This window comes from Mustela nivalis, assembly GCF_964662115.1.
Source record: "Mustela nivalis genome assembly, chromosome: 2".
Lineage (NCBI taxonomy): Eukaryota > Metazoa > Chordata > Mammalia > Carnivora > Mustelidae > Mustela > Mustela nivalis.
In genome coordinates this window covers 184,181,903-184,209,529 of record NC_139021.1, presented here as the reverse complement: position 1 = coordinate 184,209,529, position 27,627 = coordinate 184,181,903, and the positions used below count along the sequence as shown (strand labels likewise).

The 27,627-nt window shown below is 54.7% G+C and overlaps 1 protein-coding gene and 1 long non-coding RNA gene across 3 annotated transcripts in view; one reads left to right on the top strand and one right to left on the bottom strand.

The window, feature by feature from the left end:
* MGMT (O-6-methylguanine-DNA methyltransferase) overlaps positions 1 to 27,627 on the bottom strand; it is a 271,087-nt gene that overhangs the window by 204,288 nt on the left and 39,172 nt on the right. Inside the window, exons 1-2 of one of the 2 annotated variants that reach the window (XM_082719832.1) lie at positions 7,261 to 7,422; positions 7,043 to 7,178 (exon numbers count right to left, since the gene is read on the bottom strand). In XM_082719832.1, coding sequence (XP_082575958.1) covers positions 7,043 to 7,167 — 125 coding nt within the window. In that variant the 5' untranslated portion in view covers positions 7,168 to 7,178; positions 7,261 to 7,422. Of the gene's footprint in view, positions 1 to 7,042; positions 7,179 to 7,260; positions 7,423 to 27,627 lie in introns of those variants that run through there. The other variant, XM_082719831.1, reaches the window with a different exon arrangement.
* LOC309859234 lies at positions 23,310 to 26,138 on the top strand. Its single transcript, XR_014308625.1, has 3 exons — positions 23,310 to 23,388; positions 25,611 to 25,674; positions 25,819 to 26,138. It is a non-coding gene; the product is annotated as an uncharacterized lncRNA (long non-coding RNA).

Sequence of the window (27,627 nt, the reverse complement as noted above, 5' to 3'; positions counted from 1 at the left end):
CTTCCCGAGCAAACCCTTTACTGGGACAGTCTGGTTCATATTTTGAACCCACATATTTGTGACTCATTCAACAGTTCTCCTCTTCCAAGAAGATCCCAGAGGGCTTAAAAGGAAACGGGCCAAGGAAACGTGGGCTTCTCACCCACGGACACAGGCATCCAAGTTTCAGCCACTTCTGTCTCCCTGCAACCCTTTAAAACAACTGACAGAAATAAAACGTACATGGCTCTTAGATGGGTCCAGACAAAGATGCTAAATCCCAGCGACACCTGCTTGTGTCTTGCCGACAGCCTGCCTCTGCCCTCTGCCCTGAGCCAGGGAAGAACAAAACTGTGAAACAGGATCTCACAGAAATGAGGGAAACAGACCAAACTCCTGAAGCCATGCACTGCTTTTCTCTTTTCTAGATCAGAAACTAGAGAAGTTCACAACAAAATGGGGCACCATGTCTATGTAGTCATGCGGTCTGGTCCGCGGTGTGGCAGCTGCAACGCCTTCACAGAAGGAGCTTCTTATCCCCCTCAGTTCTCTGCAGGGTCACAAAGCCACAAAGGGAACCTACGCTGTGAACTCAAAAGTCCCGGCGGCAAGGACCACAGTCTGTCACTCCACCGCCATTCCGACACCCTGGCTTTATTGGAAGGTACGGCCATGGCCCGCGTTTCCCTCATGGACATAGAGAACTGTGGCCTCAGTGCCGCCCAGACAACTCTGCAGGCCCCAGGAGCAAACCCGGGGACCCTGGGGAGGACAGAATTCTTCACGGGAATTGCGGATGAAAAGAACGGCCCTGGCTTCCAGTCTGGTCTTTGTAGCCTTCAGTTGGAACACAAGACCACCACCTCGGTGTGCGCCACCGAGAACCCACGTCTGGGGACTCCATCCCTGTGCACCGCGGACTGGCTTCCCCTCCAAGCCGGATACTGGCGAGGGGCGTCTTCAGCTCAGACACAGGCCTCAGATCTGCAGCGGGACAGCTGCGTGGCGCAAGAACGAGGCTGCCCGCACTCCCCAGGGCACTCAAGGGCTTGCGTTTTAAAAAGACGGTTTCTCGTTAGCCGAAGAGCTTGGCAGGTGCCCCGTCCCCTCACAGAGCCCTGTGTATGGGACTCAGGAGACTCCTTAAGGGGCACACACGCAAGCACACACGACACACACTGCAGTCAGGCCCGCGAAGAGCAGGGGACAGCCGGGTGTGCCGCGGGCAGCACCCTACAGCATGTTTCTGGAGGTCTCTTTACCTGCCTCTCCCAGGGCTTCTGAGGACAGTCTCTCCTCCTCCGGGAAAGACCGTAAGCAGGTGCTGCCTGTGTCTGCACTGACTTCCCAGTCTGTCGGGGATGGGCGCAGGGAATTCCCAGGAAGGTTCTCAGGATGTGCGGAGCCTCAGAGCTCCCCCAGCCAGGAGCAGTGGGCAGCCCGGCAGGGGATCATTGGGCAGGAGCGAGGCAGGCCCGGCCCGAGTCGGCATCACTGAAAACACGGACACGATGACCCGAGAGCAACGAATCCATGCAGAAGCCGATCGCCACCCGCTGGAACGGAGGACACATTGGGGACGTCACGCGTCCGACCTCCCCTCAAGAAGGCCTCAGAGGCAGCCTACCTGCACACTTTGAATGGAGCAAAAATGGACAGAGCACCCAGTGGGGCGGATGCGCCCTCCTAGACAGAGACCCCACGGTCACATTTGCACGCCCCAGAGCTGCCGGGCCCTCGCCCATGAACTTGGTGAGAAGAGGCGCTGGCCAGCCCTCCATAGCCTTGAAGGAGGGTCAGGCTCCTGCCCAGGCTCCACACAGAGCTGGTGAGGGCAGGATGCCAGGAATACTGTGGAGTCTTTCTGCTAGAAAGCAGTAAGCAGCCTGCATGCAGTAAGTTCTCAAAATACAAAACATTTTTATAATTGCTCAGTTTGGTTGGATGATATAAGCTTTTTTCAATATTGCAATCCTGCATTTTTTCTAAAAAGATTTACATGGGGGGAAAACACCAACAACCCAGGAGAGACCCTTCACTCAGGGAAGGCCAAGGTACGTGCAGCTCTGGCGTCCCGCGCCCGACCCCTCACCATCCCTCCGCCAGCACGAGCGCAGCAGAGCTGGACAGGCCTTCTTCCAGGAAAACAGTGGAATCCCCTTTATGGAAAGCCATGCAAGCCTCCAAATAACATTAGAAAACTCCATTCTACATCTCATTAGACGTTACAGGGAATGATGGGGTCAAAGCTTCGTAGCCACACGGCGATGGTATTGGGGAGACATTGGTCAAGTTCTTGCAAAAGCAAGCCAGTTACTCTTGAACAAGATGGTTGTTGATGGAAACATGATACTGGCAAGAGGTAATAAAGCTGATAATTCCCAAATAGATATCCTCCATTCAAATATTTCTAGGGAGGAAAAGGTGAGTAATGTAACCTATACAAAAACAACCAATGATCCATGTGCGAAGCCACATGAACAGGTCGGGAGACTGATGTGCGCAACAGGAATCCTACCGCGTACGGAAGTCTCAGTGAGATGCAACTGCAGACAGACATCTGTGGCCAACTTCCAATTTAGCTACTGAACACAGCAGTATGTCTCCAGGACATAAAGACCCCAGTACTCACAAGCACTCTACAAGGAGGAGAACAGGATCCCAGAGCCATTAGGATACTCAGCTCATAATCCCTTTGGACACTGTCCATCAGCAGAGCTGGAGAACACGGTCCGGGGGGCATACAGGGCTCTAACTGCAGAAAGCCCCGCTGGGAGCTCCCCTCAGGAGGGCAAGGGCAGCACCTAATTCTACTAGACAAAAGGAACTCGAATCAGAAGTCTTTCTGTGAGAGGAACATGGAGGGCATCACAGGGGTTCCTGCACGACCTGAGGAAGAAGTCCTACTGGCCCTACACCTGAGTGCCAAAGCCATCCGGACACACAGCACAAAAAAGGTACAAACATCCATCTTGAACGTAAACACAGAAGTATTAAAATAAATTTAAGGTAGTTCTACGGGACTGGCATGGGAGGGTGGGAGAGAGCACGAATTAGGTGACGTTAGTCCAGCTGCTCGAGACTAGTCTGACCGTGTCTAAGGAAAAAAGAACGATGGTGACACTCACATAAAAATCATGTGACAAAATCCAACAGATCAAGGAAGTATTCATAGTCTGAGAAAGGACACCTGTGGGACCCAGAGGTGGCAGCACTTGGACTCCTGCCATGGAAACCCCCTCCGCCGTCCCCGTAACTGGGACAAGGGAAGGAGGTCTACTGTCACAACGTCTACTCCCCACACCCGGTTTCAGCCAGCACAAGGACAAAAATAAAAGGCATAAAGATCAAAGAGAAGTTGTCTTTAGTCACAGACTCAATTTTTTATAGCAAAAGTCCTAAGGAATCTGTAAGATAATCCCTACAACTAAGAATTCAGTAAGAGGACAGAAGATCAACACACCAAAAACCAACAGCTTTGTAGCAGCAGTAACTAAAAAATCATTTTAAACTATGTTAAAATACAAACATATTTGGAAATCAGATTATAAAAGATATACAAGATCTCTATGCTGGAAATTAGAATACTGAAAAAGAGACAAGCCGAATGGAGATGAAGCATATTCATAAACTGGAAGGTTTTTTAAGTGATCATCCCTCTCCCAAAACAGTACAGACTCAATGAATTCCCAAACAAAATCCCAATCAGTACTGGACACCTTGATTCTTTAACAGGTAAAGTTAAAAGACATGGAAGCCAAAACAATCTTTATGGGGAAGAAACCAAATTGGAAGACTTGCTACCTTAATTCAAGATTCATCATAAAGCTACGCGACCAAATGCCCATGGTTCTGTTGTAGAACAGATGAGGAGGTCACTTGAACTACACACAACATCAGGACATACGGGACCCACACATGTATAGTCAACATTTTTTTTTCTTTAAAGATTTTATTTATTTATTTATTTATTTGACAGAGAGAAATCACAAGTAGATGGAGAGGCAGGCAGAGAGAGAGGGAAGCAGGCTCCCCGCTGAGCAGAGAGCCCGATGCGGGACTCGATCCCAGGACCCTGAGATCATGACCTGAGCTGAAGGCAGCGGCTTAACCCACTGAGCCACCCAGGCGCCCCTATAGTCAACATTTTTGACAAATGTACAAAGGGGATTTGGTGAATTTTTTTTTTCCTCCAACAAAGGAAAACTAACCCTAGAGAAAAAATACCTCACAATAAGGGGATTCAAGGTGATGGGTCATATATCTAAACATAAAAGCCAGACTTATCAAATTTTAGAAGAATTTATAGGAAAATATTTGTAAAGTTACAGTGGGCAAATCTTAAAGACAAAAAAAGGCTAAGAACATGAAGTTGTACTTACTCAAAGTTAGGAACTTCCCAACAAAAGAGGACGTTAGAACGAAAACAAGCATCCAACTGTGAAATACACAGGACAGTACAGCGTGAGGAGGACTCCTAATGAGAACGAGCGCGGGCAGAAGACGCACGCAGAGCCCACGCAAGGAAAACGCAGGAGTGGTCAAGAAGGTGGGCAGAGGAAGTCCTGAGGAAGGCTCAGATTAGAACAATGAGAACATCTCACGCCCGCTAGAATGGCTGAAACTCTAAAAACTACCACCACCAAGTACTGGTGAGCGGGCAGAGCAAAGGAAACTCCATTTCTATTGGAATTAAACACAGAGTGGTTCAATGTTGGGAAGCGTTCTGGCAGCTTTTCACGAGGCTCAACATGTGCTTGCCATGCAATCCCGCAATTCCGCATCTAGGAGTGGACTCCAGAGACGTGAAAAGGTGTCCAAAGTGGCTTGAACAAAAATTTGTTTTACCCCCCGTAGTCCCAATCTGGAAGATTCAAATGTCCATCAACAGGAGACCTGATGAACTGTGGTGCATTCCTAAACTGCCCCTCAGTAACACACCGAGCCATGGGAGACCCTTAAAACATGGTCAAGCAAGAGAGTCCAAAACAGAAGAGCAGATGATAAAATTTTGTTTACAGAAACGAAATTGGTTCTTGGTCAGCTCAGGAACAAAGCTGACCAAGACAGAAATCACAAGAGCAGATGCGAAGAGAATGTGGGACAGACCGGGAGCACAAGGGAACGGCTGGTTTAGATGCTCCAGGTCCTGGTCGAGGTCGGTGACTATTTGGCTGTACAGCTCTCAAGATGCACAGAACAGTTTCCGTAAGTTCACTATGTAACGTTCACCTCCATTTTTTAAGTGATAAGGTAAGAATGGTTAATTCTCTGTTTTCATACAGAATTTTTGTTGTTTTGTATCTTTTAAATGTCCCTTGCCAAAGTTAGCCATAGGTGTAAAACAGACTGATCGCTCCTAAAAACCACTTCCCACCTCTCCCTTACACACACAATCCCTAATTCTGGCCAACATGTGACCACCTCCCATGCCGCTCAGCTGGGTACGGCCCCACGAGAGGAGGAGGTGAGAGGCTCCTTCCAGAAAGGGAGGTGGGGGGTCTCCTTTCCTTCTCCTCTGCCTGGAGTGGGAGCACAGCAGCTTGTGCCCCAGACAGTGGCCCAGGGCACCAGGACAAACACCACAGCCTGGGGACGCCGAGCAAAGCTGGAGGCAACCAAGGGAGCCCGGCTCCGGGGCTGATGTACAAGCGCGTCTTCACGACAGAGATGGGCTGTGTGTTCTGAGGCCAGGAGGAGGAGCGCTCCGCAGCTGCACCTAATCCCGACTCAGAAAGCAGAAACGCAAAATTAAGCCTCATCTTTGTTCTGTTCTCATCATTCATAATGGGCATTGAACTAGAAGTCTAGGTTTTATTTTCTTCCCCAAATTCACTTCAAGGGATTTTTTTTCTTAAAGCATAAAAGCTCAACAAAATTTGTGATTTATTGTGCCAGTGAATACGTAAGAGGCAAAATGACATTTCCCACGAATTATTTGGTGTCTGTGATTTCCTGAACACCACGGCCAGATGGTTTTCATAGAAAAGTGAAGAGTGTATGCGTATAGTTCAAAGGTCTGCCTGTTTTTTTGGTCTAAGAAAAAAAAAAAAAAACCAAAACCTATTGATTGTAACGTGCAGCTCTACAGGAAAAAATCTCGACACTGGAGGCGAAACAGGGTATTTATTACTGCGCCTGTGTTCATTATGGCGGTCTCTGACAGGGCTCCATTAAAATCAATTTTTATGTTTCTGTGTATTTTCTTTATCTAATGTTGTATGGCATTGTGTTTATTAGCCAGTTAAGACAAACGCTGAGCAGGAGTGGGTGGTTTCTCCCCTCTTCTGTCAGAAATCATGAGAACGGCAATTTTCATACAACAACTCACAATCGATGAATGGAGGAAATGCTGCATTTCAGAACAAAACATTAAGGGGCGCTTTAAATCTTTATGTGGTCACAATTAAGAAAAATGGGGCGCGGATCTGTCAGGAGGGAAGCCCGCGTCCCGCGGAAAGGGCGAGCCAGCACGTGCGGCCCCAGGCCTCTTCCGTCCTCGCTCCCCGGCTGCGCGCCCGCGGGCAGCCCGACCTCGACCCCGGCTCTCGGGCGGGGCGCTCCCGAGTCCGCGGCTCCCGGGCCGCCGAGCAGAACTCTCCGGGCGGCCTGTCAACAGCGAGAGGAGGAGGAGGTGCGGAGCCGCCGCCGCGATGCCCGGAGGGACGCCCGCACCCGCCGAACGGCCGAGCCGCGCTGCGCGAGGTGCTCGGCGGCCTCCGGGACGGGCCGCGGCGGGGGAGGCCCCGCGGCCCACGGCTCTGGGCCGCGACCCCGACGCCGCGGGAGGACGCGGGGGCTCGACCCCGTAGCGGGAGGACGCGGGGGCTCGACCCCGACCCCGACGCCGCGGGAGGACGCAGGGCCGCAACCCCGTTGCGGGAGGACGCGGGGGCTCGACCCCGTTGCGGGAGGACGCGGGGCTGCGACCCCGTTGCGGGAGGACGCGGGGCCGCGACCCCGACCCCGACGCCGCGGGAGGGGCCCGCCGTGGACGAGCAGCAGCGCCGCGTCCCCGCAGCCCGAGCCGATGCCCCATGGGGTGGGGGCACCGCGGACTCACCCGGCGTCCGGCGCCTTCCGGCCGCGCAGCCGGACCTCGTGCAGACCCCGCTCACACGCCGCGATCTCGATCCTCCCCAGCGGGCTGTCCACCGCCCCGGCCCGCACGTCGCAGGCCTCGTCCATGCCGCCGGCACCTGCGAGCAAGGGACAGCGTCACGCCGGAGCCCGCGGTCCCCTCCCCGGGCGACGCGCGCCCACTGCCGACCCCAAACCCACTCCCGGGACGGCGGCCGGGAGCCCCCGCCGAGGGTCCCCCGGACGAGGCTAGGCTCGCCGGGTCAAGACGCTTCCCGGCTTCGTCCTGGCCGACACGGAGGCCGCCGGACACCCTGGAGGACGCGCACGTAAAGCCCCGGCAGCGCCAGGGCAGCTCCGAGGCGGAGGGTGACGCAGCGCGAGCGCTAAGTCAGGGCGCATGCGCGCCAGAATGACGCCCGAGCGCCTCGGACACCTGTGCGGAGACCGTCGGGGGCGCATGCGCGCCGGAAAGAACCCTGAAGGCTGTGGAACGCGCACAGCTGACCCTTGAGCCGCGTGCGTGTGAGCGCAGTGAGCTCACTTGGGGGCTCACTTCCACGTGTTCTCTGCCCTGCGATTTTCTGAAGACGTCCTCTAGCTTGGATTTTTGTAAGAACACAGGATAATACCAATGATACATGAAACAGGTGTTACCGTTCGGCTGTTATCAGTAAGGTCAACAACATGCTTTTAATAAGGGTTTTCAGGAGTCAACAGGTACATATGGAGCTCAGTGCCCCTAATCCCACATTATTCAGGGGCCAACTATGTATCTAACTTATGTTCAGAGAAATGTACCAACATAAAAACCACCCTGTGATGTATCTTACCTGTTCATTTGGGTATTAATTTTAGTGAACAGAGCAAAGGCTGAAAAGAATGAACGGGCATGTCGAGAAGCCTACAGGCATCCAACACTTGATAAAAACCACGCCAAGAGGACGGACACCCAAGGGAGGGTTGGGGGGCAGGGGGGACGACTACCTGGGCCAGTCCGTGTCCTCGGAGCTCCTCCTCTCCCTGCAACTCCTTTCCTAATCGTGCGAGAAAGACCCAGAGGGAGACACTCCTGCCTGGCCATGTGATCCTACATGCCCGCACTTCCCAGCGCTCCACGCTCCCCTGCAGCCACCTGCGCTGAACTGGAACAGCTGAGGCCGGCCACATGAGCCCCCCACTGCTCCTGACCTATAGGCGGGGCTGCTCACCTTCCGCCTCCACTTCCCGTGCCGCAGGCACCTCCCACGATCTGCTCACACTGGCAACCCTGCAAGAATGCTCTCCTCCATGTGGCTTTACAGAGCGCGGCAGGGCGGGTGGGGGGGGGTGCCACCAGGACTTAGCTTAAGGATCTCCTTCCCCTCACCCCACCTGTACCCTCACTCATCTGCACCCCATCAGGTTCTTATCATTGCCAACCCCGGCTCAGATCCCAAGGCCTCATCAACTCTCACACATGGAAGGCCTTCTTCGGGGCTCTCAGGACACCTGGTCCTTCCCAGCCATCTCCTCCCCTTACCCTGAACGACAAATCAACGGCCAATTACACGAAGGGGCTATATCAGGGTCAGCAAACTGCAGCCCATAGGCCAGACCCAGCCTCTAGTGCTTTGTAAATCAGGTTTCACTGGGACGCAGGCCACTGGCTGTGGCCACCTTCTTGCTCCAGTGATGGAGAGCGTATGGTCCCCTGGCACTTGCCCTGGGCACTTTCCCCGCGCCCTCTGCACGCCAGGTTGGCTGAGCCCCTCATGGTCCATGCTATTGGACCCTTTCTCATCAGTGCCCCCAGGCCAGCTGCCCCCCCCCCCCCAATAGGCAGCTCAGGTTCCCCACGCTGGGCCTGATGCCGTGGAGCCTCAGCTGCATGTCTCTTCTCTGACTGTCGCCGCACCATGTGGCCCAGTGTCTGCTTCACTGCAAAACCTCAGCAGACTTCACTACCCCCACCCCAGGCCCTGTTCCCATTTCTGGCCTTCCACTCGCTTCTGATGCCACATATGGACTCCCTCAGCTGTCTTCCCAGCAGCCAGGAGAGAAGTGCATTTATATCCTTTGACAATGTCAAGTAGCATTCCCTGAACCACACAGTATACACGCAGTGCCCCCAAGATTCTATCCTGAGGCCAAGGCTCCAGAGCCACCCTGTTAAACGTCCACTTTTCTGTGGGTATTGACGGAGGTCTGAAGAAGGTTCCTCTCCACATCCCAATAAGTGGACAGGGGATTGTGATGGTCACCCGACATCACAGACACTCTGACACACCGTACTCCTTGAACACCCCAACTTCCATGGATCCCCAGTGCCTGAGGGCACCCCTCCACTTGGCCACGCACAGGCAGGAAGCAGATGGCCGCCTCCCAGCAATGGCCTGTCATTTTGCGAAAGTCACCTAAACTGAGCCTAAACGAGTCACCTAAACGAGTACGTTCATCTGTGGGATAAAGGATACCTAAACCGCAGGGTCAGCATGCGGGTTAGCTGCAATGTGTATCTAGACCCAGCTTCCCAGAAGGATTTGGGATTACTGTTATCCCTGTCTCATCGACATTTTAACCATATGGTCTTGACCTTTGTCACACAGAGCACTCTGCTCCCTTCCACAATAACTCACCCAATAGCACTAAAATCCTTACCATTCTTCAAAAGCAGATGGTTAACCCTTCTCCCAGCCCCCTGGGGCCCTTCGCTCATTCCTTGGAGTCAGAATCAACTGCTGTCCCCCAACCCCTCGCATCCGTGGACATTTCCCATCACCCTGAGCCACGGGAAGATGCTGGTGCAGAGAATCTGATACCATGAGACTGGGTTCCACCAGGACAGACGCATCATATGCATGAGGAGTTTTCTACCAAATACTTGAGCTAGATGACCAGCATTTCTACCGTCCAGGCCAACGGTCTGGCACAGCACTTCCCAAAGTATGTTCCAAAAGACTACTTGGAGAAAGGTTCTATGGGGAGCGAGAAGCCTGGATGTACTGAGCCCTCCCGGCAAACATACCTGTACACTTACAGTGTGTTAAAACCTCTGAGCAGGCCTGCACAGCAACCTAGCTCTCACAAACGTGTTCACCATGAACCCACGGCTCCTGCCTAGGCCCCGCTCAGAAGCTGTTTCTCAACTGATCTGGACTCAGGCGCCCTGGCTGAGGCCTCCCACCTGGAGCCCCACCTCACGCACAGCTCCTAATGACAAGCATCAGAAAGGGGTAGCAGCTAATTTAAGCACAAAAGCAATTTACTGAAAGCCTGTTCCGTTACTCACAGAACTTCTGGGAAGGTTGGAGAAACAGGCTCAGAAAACTGTAGGAACCAAGACTGGCCACAGTCCAACCACCGCCAAAGTGGATCGCCAGGAAACACCTGTGGGGCGTCCAGGGCCTGCAGACACGCAGCTGGCACTGTTGCCACTGTTGCTCCTGGAAACAGGATGTCGCAGCCCCCTTCAGCTCCCTGCTGCCTGGCCCCTGTGTCACTGGCCCCCGATTCAAGGCCTAGGACGTGGGCCCAGCACTGCTGCACAGACGCAGACTGGCATGTGTCCCAGCCCAGGGGATGGAGCACTCGTGGTTCACTCTCCTCCCCAGGACTGTTTTCTCACCAGTGAGACAACAGTAATGGCACTGACGCCCCCACCCTCCTGGGGCTGCTGCGTGGGTTTAATCGCAGAGCCCTGGGAAGACAGCGAATGGGCCGCTGGGCCAGCACGCCCGTGGGGAAGGCCCTCCTTATACACAGCGCACAGCCCGCTCGCACCCCTACTGCCAGGACTGAGTGCGCAGAGGGGCTCCGAGAGAGGGGCAGGGCAGGCAATGAAGGTGATGGAGGCCTCTCCCACCGCTACCACAGCAAGGGGCGGTTTCTGGAGAGCTCGGTCCCATGCGTTCCTCAGGGAAGAGGGCCTGGCGTGCTGCGAAGCCTCACCCCAGCGGCCAGACTCTGACCACAGGTAGGAGGGGCTGGCTGGACTTCAGAGGCTACTGGCCTTGAACGCCATGGGGAGGCTGCAGTGGTGGGCTCCGAACCCAGGAACGCCCATGCACCCCAGGGCCTGCGTCTCTGAACCGTACAAAAGGACTCTGAAGCTGGGCCTGCCCACAGCTGTACCGACCCCAACAAGCACCCTGCGCCCAGCAACGTGATGCTGTCCCTGGTCTGCCTGGTCTAACCCCACGTGAAGGGCAGCCCAGCCTCAACATGGATTGGACCGCCACAGGCCACAAGAGGCCACAGGACACCTGTGTCTCTCACAGAGCAGGAGAAGCTCCATCCAAATCATGCCAAGAGCCAAAAGAGGGCCATCAGTCCATACTGGAGTAACTGGGGGGTTGAACTCTGCGTTCTGAGTGAGTGGCCGTTGTCCCTCACGGTCACACCCACGCAGCCCGGGGCTGTGTGAGGTCTAAGGCAGTACGCTCCAGAGGCTCTGTTACTGGTGAACGGAACTGAAATCAAACTCCGCGTCAGCTTCCCGAACATGAACCTTCCCCGAGACGAAGGCCTGGTACCCGCAGCCTGCGTCCCGGCTGAGACCCGGCTGGGCTGTCTTTCGCTGTTGCAGCCGGTGCCCAAGCTCAGGAGCAGAAGCGGTGCTAGTCCAGGATCATCGCCGGGACCCACTGCTGGCGGCTTCGCCAAAATAACAAAGGCAGTGACTTTAACGATGTTCTCTATTACGCCCACCAGCAATGGAATTTGAGACGCCACAGAAACCCCCACACGCCTTCTTTTCCTACAGACATGCAGGACAGACGGCGCAGAGTCCTTCTGTGGGCCAAAGTATGAGGGAGCTGAATCAGCACAGTCCGGGCTGTCGGGGGCCGTGTCCCCTGGCCGGACGGGCCAGGCCATCTGGCAGGGCAGGTGGGGTGTGGACGGGAAGCCCCAGGCAGAAAGGCAAGTGTGTTCCCACACAGGTATGTTGCGCATCCCGGGGGGCCTGGCGGAGGGTGGAGGAGGCTTGCAGGCTGGGTGGGGTGTCGCAGGGCAGCCAGACGACGCTTCAATAGCGGCACACGCGTCGGGGAGCCCGCGCGTCCCAACACGGGCTGGTGGGAGGGTCCGCCCGGAAGGCAACAATGCCAGACACGCGAGGGGCCGGCCAGGAGCGAGGTGGCACAAAGGAGCCGTGTGAGCGCGACACCCTCGCGTGGCGACAGCCTCGCGCTCCAGAGACCAGCCCAGCGCTGGGCTCCATCCCAGGGAAGGCCCAGAGCCCGACCCTGACGTATGAGCCAAGAAAGGAAGGCGGCTGGTGAAGACGCTCGCCGGCTGGCAGCGTGACAAGGTTCGCAGGCGGCGGGTCCGGGGCCAGGCAGGCTCCCAGGGCCCCTCAGGACCAGCGGGAGGCCACATCAGTGGGAGGGCGGCTGGCGGCAGACAGGTGAGCAGGAAAGGGTTTTGGGAGAAAATGACATCCGCAGAGACCTGGCTGGTCACAAGGACGTGAGCAGGCCCAACGACGTCCGCAGGACTGCGGCCGAGACGTGCGGGGCAGGGAGGGCCCCGGGGCGGGTGCAGAGGCACGGGCAGGGCCATCGGATGGGCTCTGTCTGCTCTGAGTCGCCTTCAGTGAACGTGAGCTCCTGTGCGGGCAGCAGGTGCTACAGGACAACTCTGGCTGAAGGGTAAGAGGTCCGCTGAGGTGTTAAGTGATAAAACAAGGGGCAGGCGCCGTCTCCGTCCCCTTCCTCCTTCCCGGACAAGGCGGATGCGCGGCCGGCAGCTGCGGCAGCCACGTGGGGACACAAAGGAGAGGCCGCGAGACCACTGCAGCCACAGCATCCTGCCACCCTCCTGCTCATGCAAGAAAAAGTCCTGCGTGTCGCACGCCGGCGACTGGAGGAATTCCTGTTTTCCCGCAGCTGGAGCACCTTAACTGATCCACCGTTGACTCCCGGCACTTAGAAGAGTGCCCAGAACACTGCAGGTGCCCAGGGAAGACCTGTGAAATGAAGGGCTAACCACATAAATCATGCCATTGTGCTTGAAGTCGGGACTCAGGAGGAGCACTCCAGGATTAACAAGAACCACGGCTGGGGGTCTGATGGCCTGAGCAGTCAAGGAAGGCTCCCCGGAGGAGGCACTGACATGAGAGACAATAGGCATTTTGGGGGGTGGGTGGGGACAGACTACGGCAAGTCTGCCTTAGCAGGGCCTGGTGTGCCAGAGGGAACACGTGGCATTTGGGGACCCAAAGGGGGCGGCCAGGAGGGAGAGGCCCCTGTTTGAGAGGGCCCGCTGTGACAGCGCTGGGTGCAGGAGGACCAAGTGCAGGGGCCAGGAGCGGGAGGGCAAGGCTAACCCCAAGGACCCTGAAGACACCGGAGTAGGGAAAGGGCTCACTGCCCGCAGCACTGTAAGCCAATCCGCGCACGGCAGGCTTACGAGCACGCGGGCTCTGGGGCTGAGTAACGGACTCTGCCCTAGATAACAGTCTGCCGGCTGCCTTCCCAGCCCGGCGAGTGGGGGGACTGTGTAAAACGCTGACCATCTATTACTCCAAAGCAGGTTTTCATGGCGCGCAACAGGGCTTTGGTAGAAGCAGGAAGGCTCAGGCCTTTCTTCCCGAAGGGGCCAGCTGCGCCTGTGGGGTATACATGCTGCCCCCGGGGCCTGCAGGGCTGACTCGGAGTGGGGACGGGGTGGGGAGCGCCACTGTCACCCTCCACCAGGCCTGTGGGCACAGCGTGGAAAACCCAAGGAGACCCCAGGACCTGACGGCGGCTCCCACTGCCAGTTCTTTGAGCAGTTCCCTGGGGGCCTGGTCTGGCCAGCCGTGCCCGCACGGGCAGGACACCACAGGTCGCTTTCAGGCTGCAGTATGGGCCAGACAGCAAGTTCCCCACTCTCACGAGGCCTGTGAGCCGCTGCCTGGCAGTGCCACCGGGCCCTGGGGCCGGCTCCCTGTACCCTGCTTAGAGCATCCACCTAAAGCCACAAGAGCGCTGACATTAATTGGTGGCAGAAAAAAATGGATTTTTCATGGCTATTTAGAGACCTCTGAAAAAATGAAATGAATTGCGTTTCATCCCCCTTTCAACATGAATGGCGTTTAATGTTCTGAATTAAGCGGTTGGCGCCAGAGGCTGGGATTTCACTGAACTCAATGCAAGAAACCCAGAGACAGACACTGTCTTCTTTCTCCTTTTCTTGTCGTCTCCCAGGCCTGCTGTGTGGGTCTAAACGCGGGCTTCCAGAACCATCTCTGCAGCCCCACACCTTCCACTTTGAAGCCCTTCCAGTACGGCCCCGCTGTGCGAGGAAAATGCCAGAGAAAGCGCTAGAAGAGAAAAACCGCCTGCCTTCTCACACGCTGCTTGCAAACGAAGTAGGAGACATCTGCTCTTGTGAAGCACTGGCCCAAACATTGTGCCCGTGAGTGGGCACCTGGCCTGCAGGCCGGGCCCCAGGCCTTCCCGGGGCCTCCCCATCCGGGGCCTTCATGCAGGTGTGAAGTGGGAGCCCGGCTGGGGCACTGGGGCAGACCAGTGTGGGAGAGACCGTGTGTGGCTACCTGGGGGCACCAATAAAGCCACCATGAAATGAAACTCGTTGTGTAATCTCCCTGCTGAACAGAAAATAAGAAAAAGGAGGGAAGCACCTTCTGTCCTCAGAACTCAAGATCCGCCCACCTGATGATCCGGCATGGGGAAATATTTTAATTAGAAAAAGCAGATGTGTCAAAACCCTGGAAAAGAGAAAATACTTCAAACCCATCCCCGAGAAACAAAGCTGACCGTGTGGGGCAGGAGGAGGGAATGGATGACAAGGAGCCTGGCCAAGTGCAGACGCAGAGGGGAGAGTGCTGGAGAGAGGCCCCGTCAGCGGCTGTGACCCCCAGGGCACCTGCTGCACCCACAAGGGCCTCTCCAGTGCCATCCTGCTGGGGGGCATCCAACAAGACAGCCAAGTTGGGGCTCCGTTCGCTATGTTCTAGGACTTGCAGAAAGGGCTGCGTTAAGGAGCACCCGGGTGGCTCAGTGGGTTAAGCGTCTGCCTTCGGCTCAGGTCATGATCTCAGGGTCCTGGGATCGAGCCCCACATCGGGCTCTCTGCTCAGCGGGGAGCCTGCTTCCTCCTCTCTCTCTCTCTGCCTGCCTCTCTGCCTACTTGTGATCTCTCTCTGTCAAATAAATGAATAAAATCTTAAAAAAAAAAAAAAAAAAAGGCGGGGGTGGCTGCGTTACGTTAAATGTTTTTGCCAGAGAAAATTCTGGCCCTGCCATCTGCTATGTCGAGCTCAGAATGGATCCAAAGGTCATGCAAAAAGATAACCTGGATGTGATGCTTAGAGCAGTTTTTTTTTTTTTTCTGTGCAAACCCAGAAGCAACCAAAAGTCCAGACACTCTGAAAAGGCTGCATACCATATGATTCCGGCTATGCGACATTCCGGAAGAGGCAGAACTGTGGAGACCGTGAGAGGGTCGGGCGCCAGGGGCTGGGGGAGGGAGCAGCAGGCAGAGCACAGAGGGTCTGTGGAGGCAGCGAAGCCATTCTGCGGAACACTACTATATTTACCCAAACCCATACAAAGTACACCACCAAGAAAGTGCTCTCACATAAACTATGGACACATGTCCCACTCTGGGAGGGCAAGCTGACCGGGGCAGGCTGAGTAGTCTGGGGGCCAGGGGTATCTGGAAACTGTACCTTCTGCTCAGTTTTGCATAACACTGCTCGAAAAATGAAAGTTTATTGATGTAAAAATTCAGCCCAAAGCCTTGTGCTATGCTGCGGACACAGACGTGATTCTCTTTACGTATCAATAAATTTCTACGACCCCGGCTACTTGTACGTGGGAACGGAGGAGACATTCTCTACCACAATCACAAAGACAGGCTCTCCAGTGAAAAGACCGCTTGTACGGGAATCCCGTCAACCCCGTGTTCTGCTCCTGCTGTGAGCTTACATACACACTTCCAGGACGTGGGGCCCGGCGGGAACCCGAGGAGTGGCCTTTCTTCTTCCTCTCACTGGCCCTGCCCGGCAGAGCGGCTTCCTGATGAATGCTGCTCTGGTCGTAAAGAAGACTAGAAGCACCAGAGCCCTGGGGAGCGGGGGCCGGGCTGCAGAAGGGGCGTCCACAGCCCCGCACCCACATGTGTGGCTTCCTGGGGGGCTCAGCATTCACAAGTCTGCTCAGGAAGGCACTCGGGGCGGCCTGTTCTAAAACACACGGGAAGAGGCCTACACACCAGAGCAGAGACACAGAGGGGCCTCTACGGGAACATGTTCACTGGCCTTCACGGCAACCATTTCTAAATGAAAACAGGCACTGTCTACATTTTACTTATTTAGAGAGGGAGAGAGTGATGGGGAGGCCCAGAGGCAAGGGGGAGAGAAGGAATCCCAAGCAGACGCCACGCCCACGGTGGAACCCGGCAGGAGGCTCGATCTCACCCAGAACCAAAATCAAGAGTCGGAGCTCAACCCACTGAGCCAGCCAGGCACACCCGGTAGTTGAAAATTGCACTTAGAACTTGGTTTTTGTTTCCAAATCCCTCGTTTTTGTTCCTATTATCAAACTAAATACCAGTGATGCAGGAAGGCAACTACTTTTCCACTCTGAAGCTCAAAAAGGGTTTGAATCTGCATTCAAATAGGAATTAGGGAACACAAACTGCTGTGTGTGTGTGTGTGTGTGTGTGTGTGTAAGAAACAGGTCACACACAGACTAGGGCACAAAGCTTACTTGTGTACAGCTTAACAAACTGCTCTGGAAACCTTCCAGAACTTCTGGCACTCCTGAAAGATATTTCCGAGTGACAACCCCTACTACCACCCGGGGCTGGGCCCAAACCCACACGGGAAGGCAGAGCCACAGGAAGGCCCAGGAAGGTCTTTCGGGAAGCTTATTAGTAACCATCAGATCTTTCTCTAAAGTGCTTCATAAAAAGCTTCCCTGCTAAGCCTGCCACTGCACACGAGACGTAAGACCACAGACTCTCCATGACGGGGGCGTCCGGCCTCTGAGCCTGCACCCCGGGGGACACGGTGCTGGGTCGGCACAGACGAAACCACAGCCTCGACTCTGTACGTGGTACATGGTCCTAGCTAATTAGTTTTGTGGAGGAAAACAGTTTTACACCAATGCAAGGATAAAACGGGAAAGTCACAATTTTGCTAAAGTAAAGAGGAGACTTCAAATACGTTTCTACTTGCTGGGCTCAAAGGCCCTCAGGAGCCAAGACTTGCTGCTCAAGACTGTGCCCCCTCCCTGCCTCTACCCTGCCCCTGCTGTGCCCATGCCTGTACTCCCAGCCCCCATCTGTGTGCCTGCTCCCTGCCCTGCCCCTGCCCTGCTCCGTGCCCATGCCCCCTGCCTGTGCCCCCTGCCCCTGCCCTGAGCCGGGCTGCAGGGGAAACTGGGAGAAGCCGGGCTCCAAGGCTTTGTTTGTTCAGGTCCCTGTGCCTTACTCTCTTTTCGGCAATTTAGTAAAACATTGACTAGGTAGTGAAGGGAAAAACACTTTTCATTTTATATTTTGAAAAACCACTTTTTAACAACAAATGTGTCACTCTGCCGGCCAAAACACCAGACCCACAGGTAAGAGGAAACCGGTTTACAAAACTGAATGAAGCCCAGAGCTCCAATACAAGGAGCCTGCAACTGAGAGGGCAAATTTAAAAATCTGCATCAACAGACTCTTGAGCAGGATTTGGAAAAGCATCAAGAATCCTGAACTCGGCAGCACACCCCCCTCCGACAGTCAAAGTGGAGAGGGGGGCCTGACCAGGGCACGTGGCAGCCGGCATCCAGCGGGCACCTGCAGCGCCAGATGGACCCACAGCCAGCCCTGGGCCGGGGATCCCCGCACATCACAGGGTCACTTCGTCCCCTGCCGCCATCCTGCCAGCAGGTTCCAGGAGCCGATGCCCCAGGCCATGGGAGCAGAAGCCGGTCCGAGTGCTGCACCATGGAAGGCACCAGGGCCTGGAGGAGCTGTGGGGCCCAGGAGGCCCACAGAGGGCAGGCAGGGAGGGAAGCGGCTTGCCTGAGGTCGGGCGCGCCTGTGCCGGAGCCCACGGGGCGGTGGGCAGCACCTGTCCTGCTCTGCCTTCCCATGTGTCGCAGGTGGTGAGGCTCAGGGGTCTAGGGCACGTCCCCCTCACTGGTGCCTTCCTCGCCGGCCCACACGCTGGCAAGGAGGCCTGGCCACAGGACATACGTCAACTACTCCCAGGGCACCAGTGGCCCGAAATCTGGGACAGTCTGTCAGAGGGGAGAAGACCCAGCACAGCACCCGGACCCTCGCCGCGGGAACCCTGGCTTCTGAGCAGCACGTCGGGCACGGACTCGGCCCCACACTCACAGCTGGGGTCCTGCCAAGCAGGAAACACCACAGAAGCTCCTCGTGTGAGTTTCAAAGTTGACGGGGATGGCAGCTGCGTCCCTGAAGATGGAGCAGCGCTCCGCGACTCTTCATACGGAACAGATGAGAGCACACGAACGCTACCGAAACCTGCGACATTGCTGGGGGACGGGCGCCCCGTGTCCGCGCGGGCTGGCGAGCCGGGCGCACCTGCTGTAGGAGCCTGACCGCTTCCATCGGTCTGGACACACGGCCCTTCGGTCGTGACCAACAACAATCCACTGAGAATTATTTACTAAGACAAATGATGAAAAATGCCGCGCTTCACTCATTTCAATCCCCGCCCCCCGCCAGAACTGCCCATGAGCCTCAGTGACGCGGGTGAGCGTCTCGCAGCCGGACAGAGCGCTCCCCTGGCTGTGTGGTCTGACAGGGTCTGACGGGGCACTGCTTGGCCCCCAGGGCCACTCCTGGGCGTCTGGCAAGGCCCCCGCGTGCTCGTGCACCTCATCCTGCTAATGGCACGTGCTCGCCACCGGGGAATGTTCTAGCACTTCAGGCACGAACCAGTCCTGCGTGCCAAGGTCACGGAGGAGGAAGGACGGAGGCAGGCAGGCGCCCACAATGAAATGTCAGTGCTTAAAACCGTTATGGCTTGGGAGGCTTCAGCTTAAATATGTCATGGCAGAAAATAACCCCGTTCTTCATCGGCCTCTCCAGCGGGCAAAGTTTAACCGACTCCCGAGAGCACGAGCAGCACATGAGAACACGCAGGCAAGTCCGAGCGCAGGACAGGACAGGCTGCTACCCGGGGTCGGGGCAGAGCTCGGGAGAACGCAGCACTCCTGGACTAGCCGGGCCCGGCAGTGACGGGAAAACATCTCCGATGTCCTGACACAAGGGGTGACTCCAGCTCATCCTCTCCCAAATGTGGGAAAACAAACAAACCACAAACCCATCCTGTCCCAGCAACTGCCCCCGCGCATGCCTGCACTCAACCTATGAGAAGAGGTTCAACATTCGCAAACCAATCAATGTGATAGAACAAATCAATAAGAGAAGAGAGAAGAACCACATGGTCCTCTCAATTGATGCAGAAAAAGCATTTGAAAAGATACAGTATCCGTTCCTGACTAAAACGCATCTAAGTATAGGGATAGAGGGAACATTCCTGAACCTCATCAAATCTACCTATGAAAGACCCACAGCAAATATCATTCTCGTGGGAAAAAGCTTGCGTCCTTCTCGTTGAGATCAGGAACACGACAAGGATGCTCACTCTCACCACTCTTGTTCAACATTATTAGAAGTCCTAGCACCAGCAATCAGACAACAAAAAGAAATAAAACATATCTAAATTGGCAATGAAGAAGTCCAACTCTCTCTCTTCACAGATGACATGATTCTTTATATGGAACCCAAAAGACTCCACCCCCAAACTACTAGAACTCATGCAGCAATTCAGCAACGTGGCAGGATACAAAGTCAATGTGCAGAAATCAGTGGCTTTCTTATACACTAACAATGAAAATACAGAAAGGGAAATTAGAGAATCGAGTCCATTTACTATAGTACCAAGAGCCATAAGATACCTGGGAATAAACCTAACCAAAGAGGTAAAGGATCTGTACTCGAGGAACTACAGAACACTCATGAAAGAAATTAAAGAAGACACAAAAAGTCATGAACAGTTAGTAACGTTTCCCACCTGTGCACAGAGAGAACTTGCGTGTTAAAAACATGTACTTTTTGTGTCAGCGCTAACAATTAGCTCACACCGCGATTCACTGTCGTGCTGTCTCCGGGTTCAGGACCCAGTTCCTTATCTGCACTGATTCCTACTGTACCGTGAGTACCGCTAGATGGAGACCCCAACACGGGATGCACGGAGATCCTCTAACCCAGCTCCGGCAAACAGCCAGCGGGGTCATGCCGACATCTGGGATGCGAATCCAGTGTCATTTTTGTGGAAGCCCACAGCAGTGTCCTGCCGCCTGAAGCGGAGAGGCTGCCAGTGCCCACTGCTTCTCCCTCTGCCCACCCCCCTCCCAATCTCTGTGGGGCCCTAACACCTCTCAGTGGCATTTCCTGGATGCGTTCTGCAAAATCAGCAAGAATGCTGTGCTGAGATCTGAGGGGGAACAGCAGGGAGACCCGGGGGTGAGCGGGGCACCCGGGGGGGCGGTGCACGGGACACCGGGGAATGAGCAGGAGCACCTGAGCACCTGAGGCCCACCCACAGCTGGCAGGGGAGAGGGCAAGCCGGACTCGCCACGGAGGCCTCTATGGAGCCAATGGGCCCAGAAGGGTTTCTACATTTTTACGTGATTGAAAAAAGTCCAAAGAAAAAGATTTCATGACACGTGAAGATACGAAATTCAAACTGCAGAGCCCGGGAGTACGTTTTCACTGGAAGGCGACCAGCCTCGTTCCGGACTGAGTCTGGCAGCTTCCATGAGGAGCGGCGAGGAGACTGTGCAGCCCCCAAGGCCGGGGGGACTTCCCAGCGGCCCGTTGCAGGGGTCTGTGGCGCTCCGAGGGGAAGGCGCGGGTCCGTGCTCACCTGAGGCTTCTCCGTCTCCCTCCATCCAGTCCTTCCCCCACCCACCGGGGAACACATCCCACTCTGACCCCCACACACTTACCCCTGGTCAGTGCCACCACAACGTTTTCTGGAATTTTCTTACTTACTTAGAAAGGCCTGTCAACAGTCCACGCCCAAGTGCTAAACCTGGGCCCCACGGAGGACCACAGAATTAAGTCCTCTTTATCCCCAATAAAGAAGCGGTTTCGCAATGTTTCTGTGGCGAAGGATGATTTATGACTCAGTGTCCCTGACGGAAGAGCTTCTGTTCCAGACACGCTCTGGCGGCGAGGCACGCGGCTCGGAGCGGGACGGACCCCCCCCCACAGCAAGGCCACGCTGCAGCCGGGATGCGAGTTGCCTCTGAGCGATTAACCCAAGGCAGGAAGTTTTATGTCCTAAATTAGTTACATTATGCCCGAAACCTATCAGTGGCCTGAGAGCTTGAACATATAATTCTATACCTTTTACTCTTTAAACAATAATTCAGTCTAATCCTGCAGCTGAAGCCAAGATTTCCAGACCAAAAGTGCACTTTCCATTTGATTAAATACTAATAAATGCAGGAATAAAATACCAGTCTTTTATCTTACAGTAAATTCTTCAAAAACCATATACTCTAAGAATTAATCATGACTCTAGAGAAGGAGACAGGTTCTCCCCTCAAAGACAGCTTAGTAGTCTCAAAGTCTTGATGACAACAGCTCACGCATAATTTCTTACAGTCCGGGGCTTAACAGAAATGACATCACAGTCCAGGTTCGGGGACTCTCTGAGTGGCGGTCGGCACGGCCACGGTGGAGCGCGTGGGCAGGCAGTGAGGCTGAGGAGAGGCGGGGCGGGTCTGGCCACAGAAGAGACCTCACACGGAGCTAAGACCCTCCCCAAAGCACCGAGCAAACAGAATACAAACTGGAAAATACCACCTTTTGCCTTCCTCTCATATGGTATTTTCACATATTTCATCCACTAACAAGGAAACGAAGTAAAACGCCACCCCAAGAACATGGTAAAACTCCCCGAGTAGGAGCTGTGATTCGTTCTCTGTTAGTCTCGAGCCAAGGCATGTTCAAGCCTCTGAGATGTGTCTCCTGCACCACGGGCCACGTGAGTGACCACAAGTCCTGGGACTCTGGTGAAGAGTCTGATAATTGCCCTGGCCTTGGCCGGGAGAACGGAGGCGGCGCCCCCTCCAACGGGAGACTCGAGACGGTGAGCCCCAGAGAGGCCAGCCACCTCCACACAAAGGGGGCTGTGCGTGCTGGAATCAGGGGCTACCTGCTTCGGCCTCCCCTGGACGTGGGCCCAGCCTCCCTGTAGGCGACGAAGAAGCTGGCTGTGCTAGTAGAAGGCCGGAGGGACGTTCTGCGGGAAGCCCAGGGGGAGACGGGCAGTGGTGGGACCGAGTCTGGAACTGCAGAGGAGAGCCAAGTCGGTGATCGAGCGACCTTGAGCAGATGGGGACCTCTGTGGGCCCACGTCCTCCTCTGTAACCGGGGCCCCGCATGGCTGCGACGGCAGAACTGCCTGTCCCAGGCTGTCCAAACATCAGGGAACATCATCCGTGGTACTTGGAGAAAATCCATCCCGTCGGCTGGCCTGGGAGGCAGACACACTCATGTGCGCGCCCACACCGGCCGCTCCGGTCTCTCGCATGAATTCCCAGTCCACATGGTGATCGGGCACTCAGCAGCCAAAAGGTAAAAGGAGGTAGAGAAAGTTGTGGAAGCAGGCCAGGTGTCAGCACTGCGGCAGGGCAGAGGGGCCACAGGGCCGCAGGCAGGCCCAGGGGAGGCGGACACTGAGCAGGCAAGTGAACAAATTTATGACCCCCCGAGAGCCCTTTCGGAGACTGGGTGTCTGGCTTTCAGGGTCCCAGATCGGCATTTCCTTACAACGCTGCCCTTTCCCCCATTACTGGAGCAAAGTGGCCCCAGGGACATCAGAAGGAGATGCTCAAGAGTCCACTCAGAAACAGCCTCTTGCTGTCTGGGAGCCCAGGGGTAAGGGACGCTGGGAAACAGCCCCGGTTTGGACCCAGGTAAGAAGCCACTGAGACACACTGGTGGCTCCGAGCCACCATGAGCTCCCAGGAGACCCATGAGCTCCGAGCACAGCCACACTCCCCCAGCACAGAGCACAAGCAAGCCTCCGGCCTTGAGACTGGTCACATGACTGGGGACCAGACATAAGTCTGCCTTCCCCGAAGTTCTGCTGCCACCCCACATGGGGCACAACTGTGTCACTTTCTAGACCCGATGTTCTACCACGTTGGTATTTACATTGTGATGCTCTGTAAATTCCGGAAGGTCTCCACGGCCACTGACGGCGTATATCATTTTTGCTCTGGACGTACGTGATGTTAGTGTCCCACCAAGATAATTGTAAAAATCTGGCTGAGTTTCCAAAAAGGCAGAAAATAAGTAAGTGCCACAGAAGTCACTGCTTCACCTCATTACAAGCAAGACATATGGGACCTGAAGTCATAAAACATTACTTAAGGGGATGGTGGTTGTTTTCCCAAGCTGCTTTGTATCGATTAAAGCTTTTTATTAAAATTAATCCGATAAAGTTTTAAGTAGTGGATTTCCATTTTAGAGGCATTCTTGACCACATCTGGAAAGAGAGTGCAGTCTGTCGGGTGACATCACGGCCGCTCCCGCAGAGACTCAGCCCGGGGCAGCTGGGGCTCACCTACGGATCACACCGCTAACCACATCAGGCTCCCGAGCGCCACCGCAGCCGGCAAGGAAGGAGGCACCTGCCCCCTTTGCAGGTTCCCCCTCGCAGGAAGGACCCCAGGAAGACCCCAGCACGCCCACTGCCCCTACTCACTCCCAACCCCACTCAGCAAGCCTCATCCCGCCGCGGCGACCTTGGCCTGTGGGATTCCCCATTACAGCACTTCAGCAGAACGCGCTCCCTCGGGCCCCACGTTTCCAACAGCAAAACCAGACATCAGTTGTGATGAGACAGACGCTCACCCTCCGCAGGGCAGTGGAGCCTGGGCCATGGGCCAGGACGTCCCACGCTGCGGTGGAAGCAGCAGGGCTGGGAAGGACGAGCGAGCGACCCGGTGAAGAAATGAGAGCGAGACTGGACGGGGCGGCCGGGAGCAGACGGTGCCCCAGCCCCGCCCGACGTGCAGCCGCCCTGCCCACTCACCGGCTCGTACTTGGGGGTAAGAAGAGGCCCTTCAAGGAACATCTGCTCTGCTTTCTTCACTTATGATGCGTTTCTTAGCAGTAGGCATTCAACCGCATATTTGGGGAGAAAATGTTCTTCTTTTAGCGGTTCTGGTCAATGCAGGCATAGCCCTTTTCGCAGAGGGCCGTCTCGTAAGTACGCCTGCTCTGACCATCCATAGACCCATTCTTACGTTGGATTTTGTACCCACTGATGTCAAACCCCTTACAAAATAGTTGAGGACGTCAAGGTCTCCACCTCTGGCCCACACGCCGGCTGTCTCTGAAGATACCTCATACTGAGCCAGGTGCCCCGGATGTATACGGAACATTCCATCTAGGAGGCTGCCGTTACTACGAAAGCACCCATTGTCCCTTTAACTGGCCATCTTAGGACTGCCCTGATGCGTCGCTAAAACGTCCTGGGACAGGCTTCCCTCCCTGCCCAGGCAAGCTGCAGGGCTTACCCAGTGGAGCGCCGTCTCTCGAAGCAGCTCTGGATGGGAAGCCCCTGCCTGGAATGGACGTGGGCCCAGTAACAATGTCACAGACATAGAATTAGGTCCCTGATTTTGTCTGCTCTGCGGAGTACGGGTCCTACTGTGTTGCAGCCCTGTCCCTGGGCTTGACTGAGCTTCCAGAGTGCCCCCCACACTGGCCTAACCCTCTGCCCCAGGCTTCAGCAACATGCGCCATGCGGTCGCCCTGCATATGTGTCCTCTCAGAAAAGACGGCAGGCCCGTCACACCCATAGGTGGCCACGCTGGTAGGCAGTTAGCACATGTCTCTGACTTTCCTGAATGCTCTGGCCCAAGCTGTCCCCCTCCCCATCCCCTGATGCTAGCAGGAGCGGAGCAGTAGAGAAGGGGCTGATCCAAGCTTGTCTCTTGCAGGCCGTGCCAGTCTGCAGGGGACAGGTCAGAGTCAGACGCCACCACCCAGTGTGCCAGACCCATCCCCAGCTGCTGGCCAAGGGTCAGGGTGGCCCTGGGTCCCGGGCGGGCTCACTGTCTAACAAAGTGGGGGGAAAGCCATCACATCAAGCCAGGAGGAACTGGAACAGTTTAAATGAAAATTGAATGTATAATACAGAAAAGTTATTTTTGCTAAGTTATTTGGTTTGAGGCATCTGTGACACACATGCAGAAAAGGTACACCTAAAACCCACACTTACGCACAGAAGCTTGTATCAATAAAAACAGAGACTAACTGGTAACCAATTTATCTACAAATGACACAGAGCCTAAGCATCGTGCACAGACTTTTCCTTGGAAATAGGCATTATTACAAAGTCATATGTAAGCCAGTCCCAATCTTTGTTCAAATAATTGATTGATGTAATCAGATCTTCCTCATATGTTCCCACTACCATGAGGAACACTTCTACAGTGTATTTCAAAAACTAGCAAAAATGTAAAATTATAAAATTTAACTGGTACATTTTATCTCAATTACAACAGAGCGAGTTCTTCAAACAATATTCACAGATGAAAATCTTATGGATCTGCAATGTTAATTTCAAAGGTACCTTGAATTAGAAGGAAAATTCAGACTGTCACAGAATGAAAAGCTTTGATAATTAACTACTTCTTTAAACTCTAAGACCTAGCCTATTAGCAAGCAAACTAACATTAAATATCTTTTCTTTCATGTTTTTTTCAACAAAAGGATACTGCCATTTTCTCCATTTCTACAAGATTCTCCGTGGGGTTTGAAACGTACCGCTGGGAACGAGTCACTGGGGGTAGGGGGGGTTGAGCAGCACCTGTCCAGAGGGCAGTGAACACGCAAACTTGGGGAAGTCACAACACGTGTCCTGATGAAACCCTAGATGGTCCCTGCCCTGGTCTCACCATCCTGCCCAGGGACAGTCCCTCAGGTGCCGGTCTGGAGACTCAGCAGGAGCCAAGCTGAACTGATGACCAGGTGCCTTAGATACAACATCCCAGATGATCCTTCTGTTCAAAAATGATCAAATACACCTCTTTTTATTGTGCTAAAATTAAGATAGTGTTGTTCGCGTTAAGCATTTGTCAATGTACTATTCCGCATCACCACATACATTCAAAATGCACCTCTGCCCAAAACGTTCTTATCATGCCCAGCAGAAACGGTACCCCATCGCACACCAGCTCCCCCGACGGAAACGGTACCCCATCGCATACCAGCTCCCCCGAGGGAAACGGTACCCCACCGCACACCAGCTCCCCACTCCCTGCCAAACCCTGCCACCCACCCTCCCACTCTGTCTCCATGGGGAGCCTCACGGAGCTGGGATCAGAGAGTGTTCTTCTGCGGCTGACTCACGTCACTGAGCACAGTGTCCTCGAGGGTCCTGCGTGTGGTAGCAGGCGTTAGTTTCTTTCCTTTTGAAGGGTGACTAACATCCCACCATGTGGACGGACCATCTTTGTGGCTTACCCATTTGATCCTCAATGGACATCCGGGTTGTTTCCGACATTTGATACTGGGAATAGTGCGGTGAACTTGGCTTTACAAACACCCGTGTACAACTCTGCTTTCCATTCTTTTGGGTGTATACTCAGAAGCAGAACTGCTGGATCCTACAGCTAGCCTGTGCCTAGCATTCCGAGGACCGGCTCACGACTTTCCACAGCAACCGCCCCCCTCACACCCCAACCCACAGCATACGAGGGTTCCAATTTCTCCATATGCTCACTAACACTTGCTAGAAACGCTGTCAAATACACTTCTTGCATTCAGGACACCACACACTGCAGACTCTAATTCAATAATTGTTTTTTGCATCACTAGCCCACAACTCAATCTAATAACAGGACTCGCTGTTTCCTGACCTCGCCTGCATTTCCTGTGTGCCGGGCATCTGTATAGCTCTCTAATTCTTACAAGAGTCTGCAAATTAGGCGCATCCATTTCTCTGATGACAAAAAACCCAAAGCTCAAACAAGAAAGCGACTTTTCCGGAGCCCCGGGGTGGGTCACAGGGACGAGGATGTCTGACTCCGGAGTGCGGAATATGCACTGGGGGAGGCTAGTATAGGCACTCTATTAATTGTGGATTAAATTACCATGCAACAGAAAAAAAAAAAACAAAATGAATATATCAACACTCGTCTTCGCTGGGATTCCTAAGGAAAAGGCTAAAGCAGGTGTTTAAATCAGAACTGGGTTAATATGGAGAAGTATGATGGGAGCGACCCTCTGCGCAGCCCGCAAGAAAGCGCAATTGTGAGCCAGCGCAAATGACAGCTCCAGGGACTGAACTCTAGGGACCTGTTGGCACCTGGCTGGCCCTCTTATGTAGGACTGGGAGCGCCAAACCGACGCTTGTTTCGTTCTGCCTCCCCCGAGGCCCTGGTTACCGTATCCAGATACTCGGTAAATTGAATTTGCGGCCCTTTCTCAGCAGCCACATGCCCAGGGCCCAGCCCCGCTCTAAACCCTTGACCTGCGAAGATAACAGCCGACCCAGACCCACAACACAGAAGACACGGC